The 18,542-nt window shown below is 34.3% G+C and overlaps 1 protein-coding gene across 1 annotated transcript; it reads left to right on the plus strand.

The window, feature by feature from the left end:
• Nucleotides 1-322: 322 nt before the first annotated feature.
• On the plus strand, nucleotides 323-17,698 carry LOC145686456 (cuticle protein 19-like). The gene is made up of 3 exons (XM_081759772.1): nucleotides 323-477; nucleotides 10,094-10,252; nucleotides 17,208-17,698. Exons 1-3 carry the CDS (start codon nucleotides 463-465, stop codon nucleotides 17,523-17,525), a joined length of 492 nt encoding a protein of 163 aa, XP_081615898.1. The 5' UTR covers nucleotides 323-462; the 3' UTR covers nucleotides 17,526-17,698.
• Nucleotides 17,699-18,542: the final 844 nt, after the last annotated feature.

The raw sequence follows: 18,542 nt of genomic DNA on the forward strand, positions 1-18,542 counted from the left end.
ATTAGTCAGGTATTAGTCAATGGTATGAAGCGGAAATTCCATGCATTATGTCTGTAATTTAGCAGGGTTTTTTTCACCTAAACTTGGAGGCGGAGAAAGAAAGAACTAGTAGACACAGAATATTTTCCTTTTCAGTTACTCGTTGCAGGTACAAGTGTGTGTAAGCCTCTTTAAAAAAAAGTATATCTTTGTTTCATTTTTTTTTCTTTCGTCCGCTGTGCATATTGCGTTGGTCACCACCCAAAGCTACGCCCTGGGTCCGTCCGAAGCCGAGAGTTCACACGTAGTGAAAGTGAAAGATGCGGATTGGCACACCCACCACAGCGACCGTTCGCCCGATGCTTTACCTTCCGACCTTGAATGCATGCTTCAACGTTTTCGTATAAAAGCCTCTATTTTCCACACAAATACTTCAAAGTTATATTTGAAACTGTTTCAAGTAACACACTTCAGTGATTCATCATGAGTTTCTTTCAGGTAGGTCTCTTCTGACAAGTAACATGTGATTTGTGTCGGCAACATTTTAATATGCAAAACGTGTGAATAAGTGCTTCAGGTATCATCAGTTAATGAGATGCATTTTAGACATTTGTTCATCACTTTCGACTGTAACTTCGAAAAGGACTTTGGTGTATTTTGATCTTCATTTATACATAAGTAGTAAATAATACCACTTGAACGTAATATAATATAAATAATTTAGAACGGACGCGAAAAACCCAATTGAATTTATGAAGTGGATCAGTGAAATTGGACAAAAGTGAAACAACACTGGCGGAGTGAAGTACCGGTAACCAACTTCGATTAAATAAGTTCGATTCTAAGTGTTGTTCATTTTAAGTAAGGTTCAGCGGTCAAATTGGACAGTATGAACAGGTATGCCTTACCGGTAGTCAGTGTTCGAAGTAGAAAAAAATCAGAGACGTTATGTTTTATTACGATTTTGACTCGACATACCGGCTATCTAAATGTTGAAATACAATGAGGGTATGTTGCCTTAAAAATATCCCATTTTTATTTACACAATGACTCAAAACCATGGGAGAACTTTCCCGTAGTTGCGGTCGGGAAACATGGAGAGGATTTTCCTCCTGCCACAACTTCCTGAGAAAAATAAAAAAGAATATCCTCTTATATTGTATTATAGAGAATTATACACGAAAATGCTCTAAAATCGAGTTTTTTATATTAATTTGTAAATGGTTTTCCACGATACCATTGGCTTCTTTAAGTACAGTATGTATCCGTGAAGGCAAGTATGTAAAAGGTCTACCTAATTCGGCCAAAGTATGTACTGTTCTAAAAACCCTACACATGGTTTCTTCATACACATACTTTTGGGTAGCAGTTGCATGCAATAACCAACACAACAAACATGAAAAAAATGAAATGAAATCTTTGAGTTTTACGTCCCACGTTTATGCCTAAAGGAGACGGGGACGATGAATAATGAATGAAATTGTGAAAGTGGGAGGAAACGGGAGAACCCCGAGAAAACCCACGCACACGGTGTTTGTTCACCACAAAGTTCACTTGGCGGGGGCTGGGATCGAACCCGGGACCCCAAGCACCAGAGGTGAACGCTCTACCACTGAGCAACCGTGGCCCCAGACAACCAACACGAGTCCTTACGTAAGAGTAAGATATAATTCTTTTTGTAGACACCTCATTTTAAAAGCAAAAAGTAAGAAAAAGAAAACAAAAACGTTGGTATTACCAACTTTGAAATTATTTCTACATAATAAATAGTAAAGCTATTCGTCAATTACTGTGTATACAGGTGGATTTATTAAAGGTATATTAGCATCCACTTTCCAGTGATGGTATTTCTTGATCACTGAAAAACCAGAAATGGTATGTCTTCATCGCTGAAAAACCAGAGGCGGTATGGCATACCACTGCATACCGTCTCACTGCGACAACTACCGGTAGTAAATTAAAATACCAATAATCATACCAGCTGCAAAGATATAACATAAACTCTACCATTTCCAAATCATGCCCAAGTACACATTCGTTCATAGTTGATACTATACTAAGTAAATTGAGCAAAGTAGGTTTTTACTAACCTGATTTTATTTTACTAATTATTTTTCTGATTCTATACTAGCTGTAATTTATTTTTAATTTGATCACAGGTAAGGTCCTAGATATTGTTCATTGGCCAGGTAATTCTCAGCCATTAACGCTACGTTCCCGACCTCAGGAGTTGCAAATAAGTTGAGATATTAATCTCTGTTTAAAAGAATCTTAGTATTTCTATAAATAACAATAATAGAATGCTTGCAAATAATTATTGGTCAATTCTTATGTTTGCCAGTGATAGTTAAGTTGGATCACATTTCGTATAAAACGACTATACTGATGAGTGTTCTCCAAAAAATTTTCTAAATTTTAGCAGCCAAATGATCATTCAAACGTGATCACATCCTATACACCATATAACTTATATTCACAACGGAGCAATTTCTCAATTCTAATTAGGAAAATAGAGACAAAGTCATATTCCAGAAGATTCAGTTTCGATACCTGAGTACCTTATCCTTTTTTCTGAACTTTTCGTTTTACTCAACACTTTTCAATCAAGTAGCGGGGATATTAAATAAGAATACTGGGATTTTCTTTTCAATAAAAGATTGATATTCTTGGATACAAATTTAACTAGTACGCATCCTTTCGCTACTAGCGTTTTTGTTTTGGTTTCCATTGTGGCATGTTGACCAAAATAATGAGAAAAATAAAGATACTAACATTAAACAGGTCCTTATATCGAAAACAAAAGGGAAAAAAGAAGCCCTAGAATAGAAAATCAGTTTGCATATCTAAGATCTTCCAGTGTAAATCACCTGTCATTCCTAATAATCGGTCGATTTAAATATCATATTTTTTTTGTTTAGTTTAAAACAATACATTTAAGAAGTATTGTATAAATTCATCTGAGTATTAATAACAATTCTGAAATTCTAAGACGCCTATATGTACTTCTATTGCGCTTGGAGTACTCTGAATATGTTGACTGGGAATTTTCCTATATAATTTAATTAAATACTAATATAGTAATTTCAAATTTTAGTTATCTTTATACTTTGACATGTACTTAAAGGAAAGGAGACATGCATTCGTACAGCTATGATTTAGTAAAAGTTGTATTCATTGTATTGAGTGTTTGAGTATTAGTTCCACGAACCCGCTATTTAGGCTAAAGGAGACGATTAGAAATGAATGATGATAAAGCAGTAAATGCTTAAAGGAAAACATATAACATCCATGCTCTGAGAAGGATCGGAACCCTCGACAGACACGTCTTTTGATCTCCGCCCTAATTTATTAGACCGTTTGATTATGCCAGCAAGGAAAGATCATATTCGTATTCGGTTAGTATGATATCCTATTCCTTGAGCAAAACAACGAGAATGCCATATTGGTAATCACGCTTTCACAGCATAAAATCTTAATTTCTAGAAGTTGATCAATTTCCTGAAGTAGTAATAGTGTCCTTTCGGGGTCATATGGCTTAGTCGCCTATTCTCTGCTTACGGAGATCTTGGTTCGATTCTTATGGGGAGGTACTTTTCTAGGATAAAAACAAGTAGTGTGTTGGAATCCACTTCAAGCTGTGGATATAGTATTGAAAGAAAAATGTTAAATCCAATCAATCAATCTTATATGGAAGAATTGCGGCATTAAAGAGATAAACTGTGGTTACGTGATGAGTTGCGTATTGCGTAATGATATGTCCTTCTAGAGTCACCAGAGTATCTCAAATAGTCATTCTTGTAGGGTACTCGTCTTAACAATCCTGACATATTTGCTTCAACATTGACACGTAGATGTATATCGTGCGGTACAAGATTACTATCGGAGCGATATTGAACGGAATAATAAAAACTACAAATTCATTGTAAGGTAGCTATAGAAATTATGTTTCTCTAGTCCTTGATTTTCTCCAACTATAACGAGAAGAATTTGATTACGATTTTCAATAACATAAAGAGGATGATTGTATTTTACATCGATAATTATGTATATGTTTATATCAAGAATTGACTACGCTATTATGAAGCAATCAGGACATAAATACAATTTCTATATATCCAAGAAAAATGCATATATAAAATTGTTTATCTGTCCCTTTTTAGTCGTAGACTACACGTTACCATGTAGTACCGTACTTCGTATCTTTCTATGTGATCTTTGATGAATATCGTGCCCGTAGATTTTGTCGTAATTTTTCCATTCCTTCCGACTATCTTAATCGATTTATATAATTATTGCTGTTGTATTTATCATAGTTTCCTTTAGGCTACAGAGTGTAAGTCATGGGATCTTAATCTCCTCTTGTCTATTGCTATAGACAGTGAAATGGGTACTTAAACCTTAATCTTGAAAAATGATAAGAGGAATAATAATATAAAGTATCAAAGAACGATTGAACAATGAAAATTATATTCATCACGTTGGAAGTTCCCAAACTGTGCCTCTTGACGCTCTGGACGTCACAGCTGTAAGAAAAGCATAAACTTCGAGCTTTGTGATTTTGTTCTAATTTTGTATTTTCACATTTAAAATACATACGCTATAACGTCTATTTAAAAAAAAAATGTGGCACTTGAAGGGTAATTGCCATGGGCGCCCAAAGTGGAGGGTAGGGTGGGGCTCGAGCCCCTCTCCCCTGGCTCACGAAAATGTGTTAAATTTCTTAAGATTTTCTTAATACAAATAAAAAATAGCAAACGTAATATAGCAACCAGGGAATTGAGCCCCCCCTAGAAAAGTTTCTTCGGGCGCCCATGGTAGTTGAGCTAAAATATTGCGGAATTGCTACTCTACTCTACAGAAATAAAAAGCTTTAGACCTACTGACATCAAAGGACATATCGAAAGCACTAATACGTATTTATTGTAGATAAAAGATTGATTAAGAATTTCCATGGAGACTAAAAATATAGTAGGCCTACATTAAACGTTTTGTTTGATAAGTGACGTGTTTAGTTTGTTTAGTATATTATCAATAATTAAAAGTGAATTTTGTTGCTATGATACGTTTTTTTTTAATTGAGGCATTATGGTGTTAGAGAAAAATGCTGTGGGTGTTGGTTTTCACTTGTACATTATGAATACAAAGGACAAGTAACAAAGTCGCAATTAAAAGAAGAAAATGAAAACCGATACATTTTAGCCTCAATCAGTGCCGTAACAGATCTTCGCGTCCTCAATACAACAGAGTATTTGAGTTCCCCAATCAGTGAATTGGTTCCGGTGCAGGTAAGTATTTATTATCTCCTTCAGAGACGTATTGCATATAAAGTATTTTTTTTTTAAATATATATTTGATATTAGTTTAGCGTCCCTTTCAGGAGCAAGGCTTATGACACGTGGACCTACAGCTTAACGTAGGATCCGATCCACATAAACTCCCACCGGGAATCGAACCCGTGTTTCTTACGCCAAAGGCGCGTACACTAACCGCTTAGCCATGAGGGAGCTCCATATAAAGTTCTGATAATTTTAGTAGTGATATATTGTTGATCGATTTCGCCGTCTTTTCAGTGACTCTTGTTATTCTGTATTCAGGGGTCCAGCCCAAGATAGTTTTTTGCAAGATACTGTTTTGGGTATTCTAGTGCAATGCTAGTTGTTTTAATCATTTTCGTATTTATTTATTTGAACAATATGCATTTTAACAACGGAGGACATGGTCAATACAAGCTTGTACTAGTCTAAAATTTATAATGTACTAATCTTACATAACCAAAATGAATAACAGCTTATATTATTTATTAAGTATTCAGGATTAAGTAATACGTGTTTCAAACGGGACCTGGTCGTTGAGGGACCCGGTGCTTTGCAAAGCTTGCAGCACAAATTGTTACAGTTCTGGCCTCAGTTGAGGAAAGAACAATATTACGTGATTTACCATTCACTTTGCAATTCAAAATTGACAAACATATTGCTCGAAGGAATAGTTGGAGGAGGAAAAACCGAACGTGCATGCCGCATAACATCTTTACGGCGAACGTATCAATATCTGAAACAGAACTAAACAAATAAACAATGTAATCCACCACAACCAACCTTTGGTTGAACAAAGAACAAAAAGTTTTACTATGGTCAATGTTTCGTTATTTTAGAAACACACGTGCTGACAGCATTGTGAACATTTTTATGTCTAACTTCTCACCCCCAACAATAAACTACCCTTGTAATTCTTTTCACAAAAAACGACTTACACCAGTAGAATTGCTAATGCAATGTTAATATGTAAAATATAAACAAAATCCTTAAAGCTGTTTTCAAATATATATATATATATATATATATATATATATATATATATATATATATATATATATATATATATATATATATATATATATATATATATATATATTAATTTTCACTCTTATTTGGGAGGTAGGAATAATATTTGGAATAAAAATTAATGAAAGTATTATTTTAAAAAACTTAAGGTTAAAATTTGGTGCAGATGCGGTGAACGAAATGGCCCCTAGGCATAGGCGAGTGAACATGTTTACACGAGGTGAACGAATGAATGAACAAATAGATGTTCAAAAATCACTTTTTCGGTATGTAGGGACCGCGAAACGTGTAAATCAGTTGAAATCTCGAATTCGACTTCTTTTTTCACGATCTCCATACTTCCTTGTCTCCTATCGACTCGAAATTTGAAATACAGTAGTTTTTTCTATGTTAAAAACAAGTCATTTTCTGATGCAATTCTTTGCGAAGTATGCTGGCTCTTAAATATAATTATATGCATTAATATGAATCAGAAATAATAACGCAGTGGATTCAGTAACGAAACAGGTCATAAGATTCATGACTCGTGACGTAGAAACCGTGAGATAAATACTATCTATAATTATCATTTTCATGTAGCTATCGACTTTGGGGTCAAATCTGTGAATTCCTACTAGATATTCTTGCATGCATTTTTATTTGCGCATACATACATCTTCTACCTTGAAATTCACACATCTGTTGTTATATGTGATCAAATTTGGTTCAAATTTCAATTTTACCGTAGACTCGGGATCGATTCTTGTAGCAGCGCATATTATTCCGATGATACTTAAGTTGTAAACACCCATCTTAATGAGATCGCTCAGCAAAGTGACAAACTTCGAATAAGTAGGTTAAATGCATCTTGATAAGGAAATAGTGTTGCATCAGGAACCGAACCCGTAAATAATTCCAGCTCGAGTAGTGGATATCATTAATAAAACTATGACAGTCTGCAATAATGCTAAGACAGACGGCATTATTTCTCCTTTTTTTTTTATCAGACGTACCGTGTTATCCATGCCATCGGGCATGTCAGGATCAAGGGGTCTGTCGGAGTCACTTAGTCCAGGCGGGAACGACCCGGTGAAAAGTTGTGACTCTAGTGACGCAGGTGACTCGTGCTTTTAAATAATTACTTGTGAAAATTAACAATATATATCTAATGACTTCTTTTGCTTCCTTTGTTGTATGTGCAGTGGAAGTGCTTCATTGAGTTGACTTACTGCATTTCATTTATACATTTTCTGTTGGATTTTACACGTCAACTTTGTGAGGCTTCTTGAGGTAAAACAAGACTCGTTTTACTCACAAAAATGTATCAATTAATTAATAACATACTTCTAATTTTGGTAAATTTTGATGCCTCTTATGCAATTATTAGCCAATCAGTTATGAAACTAAAACAAACAAACGCTAGATATGCAATACTGAGAATTCGAGTTTCCTAAATGTATTATATATATATATATAGCCAGATTTTGATGTATGATTTGAACCTAATATACTTAGTTTTTAAGACAATTATGGCACACAAAAGAAATTTAGTAAACAGTAAAATGTATGCATAGTAAAATGCTCAAGCAAATTTAATAGCTCATCTAAAATTAAACGAAATTCTTGACTTGAGTGATCTTTATGCAAATGGACTATCTACGCGTATATGTTGCTAATGTTAGTTTTAGCACCAGTAAAATGAGATTGTTGATTTAATTATACCTTTGATGGGTTTTATTTATAACTAATAACTATCTAGGTATTTTGTTTGTGGAAAGTTATCCTAAAATTTAAGTAATGACATAACAAATTTCATTTTCATTTTGTGGATCTCTCATATTCTAATGATATAATGCTGCAGGATACAAGAGGAGCTAAAGCAATTTTAAGGACTTATCAATCTACCCACGCACCCTACAGAGTCCTACCTGTAACAGCTCCACATTAAAATAAAATAATTAAACAATTAATATTTAATTCCCTAGCGAATAATTAATATTTTATTTAAAGTTGATTTGTTATCAAAGTTTCAATAACTCTAAAGTGAGAGGATTAATATTTTGTATGGCGGAATATTCTTCAGTAGTGGTTATTATTATAATATATTGACCGATCACTGTCAACTTATAAGTACTCTCCTTTAAGAACATATTTTTTGTACAGGGTGCATATAAATTTTTGGCCGATTTTCGTATACGTAGGTAGGGGTTACGTGGGTAAAGCCAAATGTTACTGAAGAAAGTACATGAAACATACTCGAAGCTCGAGAAATCAGGGTGGAGAGCCAGACAGAAACTGAATTTATCAGAGCCTACAATAAAGAAGATTCTAAAGAATCGATTGCATTAATTGTAAGTTATACGAGCAGCAGCTAGTTCAAAAATTAAAGCCTAATGATCCAACCATAAACTTGGCTCTCTGCAATAACTTGCTGATTAAGTTTGAAGAATATGAAGATTTATTGGAGTAGATCATTCTTTATGGTTTTTCTATTCATGGAATATGCATCGTTCTTGTTCGTAAAGAACAATTTTTGCGTCTATCCGCTTACACAGACACTGCCGTAATTACTATTGTAAATCAAAATTACTATCCACAACGTCATCCAAGATACACTGCAGAAGGGTTTGGCAAGAATGGGAGTATCGACTGGATGTGTACGGGAAATATATTGGATCCCTTTGAGTTCAGTATATACTTCACAAACATGAACTATAAACTTCATTCTTTCAAACGATATGTCTTACCTTTTTCTTTCCTTCATTGGGTGAACATATGTAAGTATAACTATACGAAATCGACCAACAATTTGTGCTCACCCTGCATAGTTTCTATTTTTTCTTTATTATTTACATAAGAAATACAAGCATTATCGTAATATAGAAATAAGTGCATTGAATTAATCTACCCGACACCGGCAGATAGACATGACTTCTGGAGGTCCGAAATCCTGCTGTCTCTGAATGCCGGATACATTAAGCTAAGGGAATCTAGGAAGTCCGATTTCCTTTAGAGACGTAATAGCACATAAAATACAAGTAGGAAATTTGATTTGTCAATTTATGTAGCAGTCAACTTTTTCTTGTTCTTTTATTCCATTAATATTTTGTATATTGTTATTTTATAATTTAGTATGTTTAATTTTGTATGTATATACACTTTAGTATATTGGGTACACTCAATATATTAAATTTTCTTCTTTCTTTAAATAAATAAATAAATAGTAATCATATTTTAAAGGAGAAAAGACAATTTGACTATTACAAGATCATAGAAGTGGACATGAAATAATTTCCCAATAGATATATATAGTAAAGTACTAAAGTACCATACACGAAATTTTATTTTTCAGAGAACTATTATTATTATTATTATTGTTATTATTATTATTATTATTATTATTATTATTATTATTATTATTAATAATAATAATAATATTACTTGCTTTAAGAAACACGAACTCTCATTACAATCTGAAAATGAAATGAATACTTAAGAATCCTGAAAATTTGTTATATCCCTTCTCCGATCTGTGTGAGTAGCTTGATATCTATAAGAAAAAGTATGTAATCTAACTATTAGTTATCTCTTTTTAGATAAATTTCATGTAACAAACTGCCTAAACAGGATGAAAGTCTTCTTCCTACGCATTTCTGATTTTATTTCTTCCTTCTACAGTTGTTGAAATCATTAGCAGACAATTTGTACTATCTGTAATAACCTTTTTCGTGTTTCTCAGCACTACACTTTGACCTACTTTTCAGTACAAAATTTTACTTCTTTATCTTTCACAGTTGTTACTAGCTGCTGTAGCCATGACGTCTACTGTCAAAGCTGGTTATCTCGGTTCCACCGGATATTCTAATTTCATCTCTCCTGCTTTTGCTGGTCCTGTTGGATATGGTGCACCTGCTGTTGCTGTAAAATCTCCTGCTGTCGCTGTCGACTACTACGTAAGTAACACATTGCGTGAACATTGTTTATTTTCGAGAATGATTACAATTAACTTTTATGTAACTGATCTGTATGAGCTTTTATGATACAGATGAAAAGTTCTGATACAAAACTTTTATAATCAAGCAAAAGAAAGGAAAATAATTTACAATGTACATGTTCATTATGTTCAATGTACTGTACATGATATTCAAATAACCACTTACTTTGTAAAGGCACATAATCCACAGAACAATAGCAACACGGAAAGTATTAAGTAAAACCTCTACCAGTACTTGCTCTAGAACGCGATTCAGGGAAGCAATGTCAGCATGTCGCTTAGCGCAGACTTTGGCTTCCAATTCAGGCCGTCCATACATTGACGAGAGGATGCGGAGAGAGGAACTTGTTTGTGTTGGCCATGTGTCCCAATGACAACGTTGGAGTAGACAATTTGTCTTGCACCTGCTAGATTGAATATGGGGTACGAGGCTTTATTGCACTGCTTCTAGTACTTAAACTTGTCTCTGGTACAATAAAGGAGTGTCCATAAGCCAGTAACAGATTGATGTTCCAGTACTCATTAAAACATACAGAGAAAACTAGGAGCAGACCTCAAAGCTGGCATTGAAAACTTTAGTGGTGGCAAGCAAATAAGGACGTCATCGGCTAAGCCAATAGTTTGTAGATACGCTATCCATGAATCAATCACCACTACTAAATTGCCCGGAGAGCTCCTTCATGGCTAAGTGGTTAGCGTAAGCGCCTTTAGCGTGGGAGACCAGGGTTCGATTCCCGGCAGCTCATGTGGTTCGGATTCCACGTTAGTTAGTAGGTCCACGTCTCATATAGTTTCGCTGCTGAACGAGACGTTAAACTAAAAATAAACTAAATTGCCAGCAATTGTTTTATTTCATTCCCCTTCCTCCATTCCACCTCTCCTTTGCTGCTCGGATTCTCACATTCCTTACTTCGGTCACAAAACCTACTTCTATACGTGACGTAGGCCATTTACAATTGGTTGGTGTATGGTGCCAAGAATATGCTTTTACGATGGGAGTAGCGGACGAGAGAAACAGGTAGAGCAAAATAGGAGAAGGGATGAGGCAGGGAATGACGTAGAAAAGAGATGTGTACGAGTGGTCATGAATCTCCGAGAGATGTATCTGCACTAAAGTATCTACTTCGTCATCGACGTTTTCGGTTAACCTATCACCACTGCTTTTATTATCACAACAAGTTTCTCGTCTCCTCACTATCTTTTCATGTAATTTACTTGGAATAGGAACATCGAACGACAACATTATCATACTGCAAATAATAACTTATAGAGAACAACCTAGAAGATTGAAGTCATGTCCATTAGCTGGCCATTCGCTCTATATGATAATCTCTGGCATAATTTCCCAAGTCATGAAATTTCCCTTTGAGTTTACTTTCATTTAGATACAGCCGTAGAATTTTGGTAACACATTCTGACATCAACGTGCCATCTTGTACACTAGCTGCACTACCTGTAGACATTCTTGGAACAACACAACACAGTACGAGATACCAATGTTTCAGTACAACTTTTGATACACAAGGTATCTGCATTAAGAATTTGATTTATTCGTACTGCTTGTCAGAGTATCTTGTCTCTAAGAATATATTTATTAATTGATAATACATATTAATATAAAATTAATTAAATCATTTCGCCATTAAACATACAATTCTCAATCTATCTTCACTCTAGTTCTCTGATTTCCAGTTTTCTCTATACCCTTTTGAACTACAAGGAAAATAAACTAACTTCCTTACTACTCCTCTTCCCTAGTTTCTTGGGTAATTGTAGTAGTACCTACTTTTAGGAAGAACGATCAGATAAGGCTTTAAATTTGTTAATATTTTAAGCTAGAAATGTAGACTACACTGTCTTCTATCCTAGAAATGAAGAGGTTGGATATACAAAATTTCGTTTAAAAAAGAAAAAATCGATACAAAAGAAATTATTCCAGTTCTTGGGCTCTAATTTTGAACTGAAAATAATAATGGATAATGAACCAGGATTTTTTACCATCATTACCGGAATTTTTTACATTAGGTATTTGAACCAACATTTCCAAATTCGCGAACCCAGCTCTCGGGCTCAATCGTACCCACTGGAATCTTCTCCATTAGGCAGTTGAACCAACTCGCGAGCTCGACTTTCGGGCTCAATCAGGGTGATCGGAATCTTCTCCATTAGGCAATTGAACCAATATGTCCAAACTCGTAAGCTCGACTCTCGGGCTCACCGGAATCTTCTTCATTAGGTAGTTGAACCAAGATGTCCAAATTCGCGATCTTGGCTCTCGCACTCAATCGAGCTCACCGGAATTTTCTTTATTAAGCAACTGAACCAATATGCCCAAACTCGCGAGCTCGGTTTTCTGGGCCAATCGGGCTCAGCTTTAATAAATTAGTGTGAGGCCTATAAGTGAATACCGATATGCAAATTGTTTTGAAGTAATACAAATAAAAGTATTTCTCATTAGTAGAATACATTTTTCTGTGTCACACTAGATCATGTAGTTTTTAAATTACAAGAAATTGTACCAATTGACGTATGGGAGTGATTTTATCAGCTGCGTAATAGAAATTTCAAAACTACTTACAGTCGTAGAATGAAATTATTCTTAATATACTCAAAGTCTGCATAATAAACAGTAGTACTGAAAAGATAGATGTACAGTACATTTAGTAGAAGAAAAATATATTGAGAAGAAATTAAACACTGCTCCAATATTTTCCGAATAAATGGGGTCCCAAGAAGCTAATATACTCAGGTTTCTGTGTGTATTGTCTCAAATGTTAATTTATTAAATCGCCCCATAAATCATTAAAGAAAAAAATGCTAGTCGATTACGTTGACTATTGGTTAGTATTGAATGTTTGTTAGGATCGAAACTTATTGGATATAATTCTGAAAAGCTTGTTCTTTACGTCTTCTTGTATGTTTGTTTATAAAATAGTATTGTGAAGTAATGGTTCCCAACTTTCTAAGTCCGCAATCCACCAAAAATTATTAAACATTACACTACCTTAAGTACATTAATACTTACTTGAGTTTCTGATTGTATTATCACTGATATAACTCTAGTCTGTGAAAAACTAAAATTCAGTGTTTTCGTTGTAACAAAATCCATTTTCTCCTTTGGTCGTTCAGATATAAAGTTTCCAAAATAGAAATATTATTTTTTGTTTTGTTTTTAACGATTTATTGAAGTAAGCGCAAATAAGATTCTGCCAATCGACATGACATGCAATTATGTTTGTCTTTTCCAAACATTTGGACCTTTTCCATTCTTTGCTCTTGTTCGGGGTTAAAATCGGTTAAGGATAAACCGGTAAATTCACATTCTCTTTAGCGAAAAAGAAAAGAGAAACATGCTTCCTGATAACTTTCATAAGAACTTTCATGTGATTTTCATAAATTATTACGTTTTTTATACGTAATAGTTATTTCTAATGACTGTACTTGAAATTGGTTAATTAACACCTCAATAAAAGAAAATAAGTTCCGCCATGAATCCCGTACAAAAAATTTCCTATGTTCATGAACCATGAGTGTTATATTTTTGGTCTAAGAATTATCCTTATTGCTAGATGGAATCAGTCAAGAACAAGAGGTGATCCTGATTTCACCCCGTAATTTAAATCAAGGTACTACACTTGCTTCTAATTACCTTTCTATACGCAGGTGCTCCATTTCATACGAGGACCTCGCGACTTACCAAACAAATCCTCCTATAGTACTAAACTGTTGGTTGAAATCAGGGCAGAATTAACCCACCTGGAGGCTCGGGGCTAGAAAAAATATGTGGCCTCTGCTGACTTCGCCTAATACATTTCTGTGAAAGTACAGTAGGAAAATTAATGAAATGTTTCGTATTTTTGGTCATATTTTATTTTATGAGAATAATTGTACCTTTATGATTTTTTTTAGATAGCCAATTGAGATTTTCATCACAGTGGAAGCTCTTGACCACCTGGTGGCCCGGGGCTATAGCCACCTAGGTCCCACTTAATCCGGCCCTGGTTGAGACCCATAGGTTGAGAATCGGTACTGTAGAAGATTATCATTGTTTCAAACTGGAACTTACGTTAGTAGAAAATGAAAACGAAATCTTGCAGTTTAACGTCCCACGATTATGCTCTTTAAGCTCAAGGAGATGATGATTAATTTAAGTGAATGATGATGGAAGAATTAATGGAATGAGCATGTGGGAGGAAACGGGAGTACCCCGAGAAAACCCACGGACACGATGTTGTCCACTCATACTTGGCCGAACCAGGGATTTCACACACCAGTGGTAAACGCTCTAGCACTAAGCCACCATGCCACTCTTATATTAGTAGAATAGTCCAAATTACTTCGATTATGTTCTTCCTACAATTACACGCAACCGATCCTCATTAATTTAACAAATGCTGACTGCGTGCTGAAAATCTTGAACATAAAGTGGAAATCTTTATTGTCGAGAATAAAATGAGATTCCTAGGAGATACGATGAACAGCTGAGAGTTTTGAGCATTCCACGTGAAACGGGCGTGTACACGGAAACAAGAGTTAGGACAAGAGTGACTTGGATATGAGCGTGCCATTTTTAAGGTGAAATAGACCATGAAACTGAATTTCTAGATATCGCGGTGTGATTTTGTTGTAATAGATTACGAAAATTCATTGTGTAATACTCAGTCGCGATCTAATCTTCGCATTATTCATCAATTAATTGTAAATGAAATGTTGAGCTCTCCAATCACAGGCTTGCGAAAAATTTTATAAAAAAATTTCAATGATATCAGTAAAAATCAAGTGTTCTATATCCAATGTAAATGATAATTTTTTTACGTATCACGCACAAATTTTTGCAAAAGTATATAGTATTTAGTAATGCGTTGTTTTTAGTATTAAGGGTTAAATACTTTCATGAAATATAATATGTAGATACTTTCTTTGAATCTTATCAATGATCCTCATTGTTTAAGGCTAAAATCAACCAATAACAAAGAAAGTGAATTTACCTTCACCTTCAAAATATGTTTCAGGACAACTTTTGTTGTTAAAAAACTATTTCTTTCATGAGATATAGCTTGCGTTTTGTTTGACGTTAATCTATTGCTTGGGAATGAAGTTAGTTATAGGTAAGAATGTACGAATTTTCCCCCTATTTGAAAAAAAATGATTAATGATAACTTTCCAAGAAGTTATCCGGCTTCATGAAACAAAGTGTGTGCCAGTGATGACAACAGCTTTAGTTTCTTAGGGGACAGAGACATTTTTGAGGGTGCAATATTTTTTGTATACCGGAAATGATAGATTTATATTATTTGACATACACTACAATATCTGGAAGGGCAGTTGAGGAGCGGTCTCTAGAATCGTTTGTGGTGTGTGGTTTCTTTGTGGTTCCACAATGGGTATATTGCTTGGGAATCAATAACATGTAAGTGAGTGAATTAATTCAACCTTTAAAAAAAATCACATACAACGATAGCTTTATCAAAACTTAAACGCTTTTTATGAAATTGGTGTGTAATTTCTTTAAAGCTCCGAAACGAAGTATATTGCTTAAATCTGTTTGTCTGTCGTAAGTTAAGAGAAAAGTTCATTATAAGTAGATAATGCCGTATAAGAATAACTTGGCCATATATTTTGTGGAAGATTTGGAGGGAAAATAGACAATACAAGTATAAGCAATCTCTCGTTAAGCAATCACAAAACATCGATATCTTGAGAATGCAATTGCTTCCTTGATCCTCTATAAGCTTCCTTTATAGGTAAAGACTGATGGCGATCAATCAAGTAATTCTTGAGTTTTTATTTTATTTTATTTTTATTTATTTATTTTGCCACCTGGATGAACACACGAGCAGCTAGAGTAAATACCTAGTATGTAAAGGAGATTTTGGTAAACCAAACGCTTCAAAAATAGGGTTAGGGATACCACCTATACCAGAAGTGAGTAATCATTGCTTTTTTACATTTCTCAATTGATAGGTAGCCAGCATAATACACTGTGATTATCATTCATATCGAACCATATTGTTGACGTTGATGTACAGATATAAATTCCTATAATGTTCATTAGTTATAACAATTTATTAAGTTTTAAGTAGAGAAAGACATTATGTTTAAAACGTGTTGAGATATTCTAACTTCAGAACGTTTGATGTATATGTATTGTACAGGAATACCTCAATTATCGCGATTATTGCTATCACAAAAATTATAGCAATAATCGAAATCGTAATAATGGAAATAAATAATAAGTGTGAAAAGTATGATCATCGCCAAGGATTTTCCAGTTTATTAAATTAAATCTTATACATGAGATTAAAAAAAAAGGAATGTGTTAAGCCGGTTAAGTAAAAAATGAAGGTTTATTTTTAGAAAACAAAATACGAATGTACTTATATATAAAAAGTGCATAGTATGTGCAATTACTCTTCCTTGGATAAAAATTGATGTAATAAAAATAGACGTGGTGAAGTTATTTCCTTTCTTTCTTCATATAAAACTAGGTAACAACGGATAAAATACATTTTCGATTTCGTGACAAACTCGTACTTCTGCTGGTCGGACAAAAACGTAGTGCTACGAGAGCGTTGAAACTCGAACTAAATGTTATTTTGGTTACAGCTACGATAATTCAAATTTGGAGCGCAATTACTGGAATGCTGCTCTTGTATGCAATTATTACTTTTGCTAGCAATTTTAAGTTTCTGCAATATCCTTTTTGCTAAATACCTTAAAGGAAATTGCACTTGATGAATAGAGACACATGAACGTCATTTACTTAAGTTGTAGCATTACAATGCATGTATTGCAAGTATTTCTAACCTTCTCTAGTTTGTACATTTTTAGCATTATTTATAGTACTGTGTTATAAATTACGTACTACAGTACATTATGGTAGTTATAATTGAATTTTAATTTCTTAATTTCAGTCTTACCCGCGATACTCATTCAGCTATGGTGTCAACGACCATTACACGGGAGACATAAAGAACCAATGGGAGACAAGAGACGGTGATGTCGTCAAGGGACAGTACAGCCTTGTGGAGCCTGACGGCAGTGTGAGAACTGTAACTTACACTGCAGATGCCATCCATGGTTTCAACGCTGTCGTGACCAAGAGTGCTCCAGGGATTCACGCAGCATCTCTTGTGAAAACAGCACCTATTCTTAAAGGTCCCATTGGGGCATACTCGGCTCCTGTCATTGCTAAAACTGCTCCTGTGTACAAGACATTTGGTTACCATTAAAAACAGAAAGCGGGAGGGATGAGAGGTTGCTTTCTCAACACTCATATCTTTTTTTTTTTTTATGGTTTAAGTGATGCATTTTTATTAATGCGTATTTTGTACATATTTATAAGAAATATTTTACAATCTTTTTATCCGTTTTTATAAGAAAAATTAAAGAAAGTTCTCTTGAATGAGTTTTGAAATTTGTTACGGTTCTTAAGTATTTCCTGTCAACTCTCTTAATTATTTATTTAGATCTGTTGCTTACAAGCAACATCGTTTCTATTGTGTTATACGCTTAAATGATAACTTTAGTTACAGCTTAATTGTATAATACAATATTCATACACGTGATTTGGGGATCACTTGTTTAAACAGTTGTATTCTTTGTCAACAGTAGACAGTCAAATTCAGCACTACAGAAGCTTTATTTTCCTAGTTCCGTCGAAGTTTGTTTTATGTGTGGTTTCTTAATCTATAGGAAGATATTTCAACGAAACTGCTACTAATTACTTCTTCTGAGAAATTTTTCCAATTATAATATACCACATTACGAGCGATGTTCCTCATTAGCAACACATGATTAGCTATTTTAGAGCAATGTTGCTTGGAGGGAAAAAAATCTTCGATTTTGTATCCAAAATTCAAAAAGAGTTTTAAAAATTACGAAATTATGGCCAAGAAGACGTATTTCAACCACAAAATAAAACAAAACATTTTACAAAAATTTCTGGTTGCTTGTCCTGTTAAAAAGAAATGAACAACATCTACACCAGTAGAATTGCAGATTAAATTCTGAATTTGAACTATACAAAATTATTTCTGATGTTCTCAATTAATATTAGAAGTTATAATTGTAAGCTTCCTCATGGTTAAGCGGTTAGCGTACGTGCCTTTGGTGTGGGAGACTCGGGTTCGATTCCTGGCGGGAGCTCATATGGTTCGGATTCTACGTTAATCAATACATCCACGTCTCGTATAGCCTAGCGCTGAACGGGACATTAAACTCAAAATCCAATTCAATCCAAAGTATAA

This window comes from Thermobia domestica, chromosome 5 (assembly GCF_964235325.1).
Source record: "Thermobia domestica chromosome 5, izTheDome1.hap1.1, whole genome shotgun sequence".
Lineage (NCBI taxonomy): Eukaryota > Metazoa > Arthropoda > Insecta > Zygentoma > Lepismatidae > Thermobia > Thermobia domestica.